The following is a 4528-nucleotide window of genomic DNA, read 5'->3' on the forward strand; positions in this document are numbered from 1 at the left end:
GCATAAGGGGGGGGGGGGGGGGGGACCTGTTGAGTGCCCCTTTTTTTAGAAAACCAGAATATATCTTTGTTTTATAAGAGTCACTTACATGCTTTACCTTTGAGCCAGTCAAGTCTCTATGATAATGTAGTGTCTCGTGTTTGCCCCCATCCAGGAGTGCTCGCCATACGCCGCCCACCTCTATGACGCTGAGGACCCGTACACACCTGTCAGAGAGCTACCCGGCCTTTGCTTTGGCTACTGCTCTGAGTTTCATGGCAAATGTGGCCACGTGGTTAAATATTTAACTGAGAACCAGCGGCTGCAGGACACCTCTGGGCGAGATGTGTTCACGTTCTGCAGCATGGTGGATCTGTCCGACCAGGACTACTGCTACCCCAACGTTTTAAAGAGCCCTGACCTCAACAGCCACCTGGGACAGGTGGCGGAGGACCGCAAAGGGTGTCTCCAGCTGTGCCTGACAGAGGTGGCCAACAACCTCAGGAACCCTGTGTTGATGCTACACAGCGGCGACGACACACATCGCATGTTCATCGCAGAGCAGGTGGGCTTTGTGTGGGTTTACCTGCGTGACGGCAGCCGGCTGGAGCTGCCCTTCCTGGACTTGAGCGGGGAGGTGATGACCACGCCCTGGCTGGGGGATGAGAGGGGCTTCCTGGGCATGGCCTTTCACCCCGAGTATCGGGGCAACGGACGCTTCTTCATCTACTACTCTATCCAGGTCAACAGTAAGCTGGAGAAAATCAGAGTCAGTGAGATGAAGGTGTCTGCCCACGATATGAATATGGCTGATCCTTACTCAGAGAGGTATGCAGAAGGGAGTTTTTCCATTTACTTTTTTTATAGCATCAAAGTTTGGCTGCAATTACCCTTTGAAACTCATATAGAACTATACTGTCATTCACGCCCTGGGCTGTAATTGCACCAAAGCTTGCATAAACATGTTCTGAGCTTAATAGCGTAGGGTCGACCCAAGCTTTTCAACAGGGCCCTGAGCACCACTTAAATGTTTTTATCCAGTTAGGAGTTACTGCCAGGGGCGTGTCCAGAGAGGTAGGGGGCTTAAACCTGATTGGTCACCCCATTATCCTTTCCTCTTCCACTCCACGCTGTCTGTCAGAAGCTGTAACAGGCTCCTTTCTAAAGCTAGAGTGAAGATACTGCTATCATACGAACCTAGATGACGCATCCATTGTCATGCTAGCATGTTGGAGGCAAAACAATGCTTAAAAATTAGGCTTAATTTTGTCAATGGAAAAAAAACTGACATCAAGGAAAAGGGAAGATGTCTGAATGAAAATTTATCCTATGGGTACCAACAAGTCTCCCCTTTGTGCTAATTCCATGTCAGTTTTTTGCATGTGCTATATTTCTGCATACTGGGGTCTATAAACAGTGTTGGAATTGCATAAATTGGGAATAACTGGAAAGCTAAGACACATACTTTACATGCCACCCCTGCGTAAGTCCACACCCACGTCAAAGAAGTCTGGAAATAAATACTTAGGTCATCACAAAAAATAACTTATCCTAAGTATAATTGACATTTTTGGTTTGTTTTTCGGCCTCCTACTGAATTACAGGGCTTCAAAAGCTGCTTACTTTACTTAAAAAGAATAGTTTGCCAAGAGTTATAAGACAAGATCAAACTCATGTATGTGCGGTAAACATGAGGCTACCATCATCTTAGCATGAAGACTGGAAGCAAGGGAAACAGCTAGCCTTTGCTTTCTTCAATAGTAATAAAACCTGCCTACCAGCGTCTATAAAGCTCACTTATTAACTATTATATACGCCAGACAACCATCAGAGACTTGCGAAGAAATACATCGTAAAACCAAAACTTGTCAATTTTAAATGTTTTTAATACAGATAAACAAATCAAATAGCCTATAGAGTGTAAATTGGTGAACTTTACAGGTCATCGTTAGCAGATTTTGGTTACCTTTGGATAGAGCAAGGCTAGCTGTTTCCTTTTGTTTTCAGTCTTTATGCTGAGCTAAGCTTACCAGCTGCTGGCTGTAGCTTTATATTAAACAAACAATCAGAGTGGTATCAATCTAAACATCGAACTCTCCACCAGGTTAATAATCCCACAAACACTCACCTCTTACTGTTTGAGTAAGTAATTACCTCTAACTGATGAATCATGACCTAAAGACATACTTAAGATTCATGGCAACCAGATATTTATGTCTGAAAAACATCAATATCACCTCCAGTGAATGTATTCTTACTGAACTGAATCCGTTTGACATTCAGGGTCATTCTAGAGATCGAGGAGCCCGCTGCCAACCACAATGGAGGACAGCTGCTGTTCGGTCTCGATGGATATTTGTATATCTTCACCGGAGATGGCGGAAAAGCCGGCGATCCCTTTGGAAAATATGGCAACGCACAAAACAAGTAAGGCACTCAGGTTTCTTTAGGTTTGGATGCATTCAGACTACTTGGAGAGGCAGAAGATGGACATTTCGACCATTTATCTATTACTTTTATCTATTTTAACCATTTCTTTACTTTTAGCTATTTCACATATTTTTCCCAAGTAGCCTAATGGATAAATATTTGAAATTAATTTGAAAGTCATTACTTTGAGCTATTTCAACCGTTACCATTAATCTAGATAGCTATCTATCCAATACTTGGTTTATCCATTTCCCATCACCTTTATATAACTTCAACAATTTATCTATTACTTTTGGCTAACTATTGGAATTGTTTATCCACCGCTATAAGTTATCAATTTCAACCATTTATCGATTAGTATTAAGTATTTAAATAAGTATTTTAACATTTTATTAATTGTCGTCTTTTATCTTTTTACTTCTGCTAATAATTTCAACCACTTTCAGCTGACTGGTTTGACTTCTTTACTTGCTTCCTATATAGTTTTCATGCATTTTCAATTGCAACATGTAACTGTTAGCATTCTGGTGTTACAACTGACTCAATATGCAGTTTTTTACTTTTCTATTAGTTGAGCTATTCCACAATCTTTCCACATACTCCCTGTCAACTATAAAAGTACCATCACAAGTACAAGTACCCCTGGTTGGGAATCGCTGCACTGAAATGCCTCTAAACCCCATTTTTTTCCAACCCAGGAGTGCTCTGTTGGGAAAAGTACTCCGCATCGATGTTGATGGAAGTGACTCCAGTGGGAAGCAGTACAGGATCCCCCCTGATAACCCATTCCTCGGTGACCCCGACGCCCGGCAAGAGGTGTACGCATACGGAGTCAGAAACATGTGGCGGTGCTCTGTGGACCGCGGAGACCTGGTCAGCCGCTATGGCCGGGGAAGGATATTCTGTGGAGATGTGGGTCAAAACCGCTACGAGGAAATTGACATTATTGTGAAGGGAGGAAACTATGGATGGAGAGCCAAAGAGGGCTTTGAGTGCTATGATATGAAACTGTGCCACAACTCCTCCTTGAGTGAGTATTTTCTGTAGATGTGAAACTTTTCTGATGATAAAAATCTATTTTCTGTGTCACTTTTTCCACCACCTGTTATTTCTGCCATAATGAGGAATGTTGTCAATCTAATTCTGATGCTTAGTTAAATTCACTGCATCTTTCTCTGCCACCACAGATGACATCCTCCCTATATTTGCATACAGCCATCATGTTGGGAAGTCTGTGACAGGGGGATATGTGTACCGAGGATGTGAGTCACCCAATCTGAACGGCCTGTACATTTTTGGAGACTTTATGACTGGGTAAGATTGTGTTGGTAAAGCCAAATAGTTTCCTCCAACTGTCGGGTAAAAACAAAAATCTGGATTTTCTGTCAGCTTTTCCCTGGAGAAAGAAAAACAGACACACAGCTGTTGTCCATTTTTGAATTTATTTAAAAAAAACCCATGTATGTTTTTTTAATGGATTAAAGTCACATTACTTCCCCAGAGTTACTTAAATTCCAATATGATCATATTAATACTGATATATATATATATATGACTACATCATAAATATTTCGTTTGGGCTCATACTTGTTCTGACTTAAAAACATTATCTTATACTCTACAACTTGAGGTTTGACAAGGTGTTTTATGTTTACACTCAGGCCTTTATTTGAGACTTAAGACCAAGGACTTGACAATGATTGAGGACTAAAGCAAAGCTTTACTAGACAAACTGAGGAAATAATGATATACAAACAAATTGTTATACTTTTCATTCATCTGACTTGTTCTGATGAGATAAACTCCATCCATGTGATTGAGTTTATCTCAGGTTAAACTAAGTCTTGTCCAGTCTAGTATTTTACTGCCACAGTTTGACAAAATGTAAACAAAATAAAAAATTATTTGAATTCACTGAAAATCAGGATCATCCTGATGTATCAGACATACACTGACCAGCTATACTTCATTTTGATCCACAAATGATCCATATTTAGGATTTCTTTTCAGCGGATACGATAACTGATAATTTCCCATTTCTGTATTTAAAAAGAAGTCCATAACCTGTTGTTTTTACACCCCTGATGACAAAAAAGCTGAGATGTAGTGAGCAAAGATG

At 40.9% G+C, this 4528-nt stretch overlaps 1 protein-coding gene across 1 annotated transcript in view; it reads left to right on the plus strand.

Moving 5' to 3' along the window:
* The window catches only part of hhipl2 (HHIP-like 2), an 8686-nt gene that overhangs the window by 979 nt on the left and 3179 nt on the right, over window positions 1-4528 (plus strand). Inside the window, exons 2-5 of the mRNA XM_035673642.1 lie at window positions 155-807; window positions 2263-2406; window positions 3108-3439; window positions 3597-3723. Coding sequence (XP_035529535.1) covers window positions 155-807; window positions 2263-2406; window positions 3108-3439; window positions 3597-3723 — 1256 coding nt within the window. The remainder of the gene's footprint in view (window positions 1-154; window positions 808-2262; window positions 2407-3107; window positions 3440-3596; window positions 3724-4528) is intronic.

Source organism: Morone saxatilis, unplaced genomic scaffold, assembly GCF_004916995.1.
Source record: "Morone saxatilis isolate NCDOM2014 unplaced genomic scaffold, NCSU_SB_2.0 Contig3, whole genome shotgun sequence".
Taxonomy (NCBI): Eukaryota; Metazoa; Chordata; class Actinopteri; family Moronidae; genus Morone; species Morone saxatilis.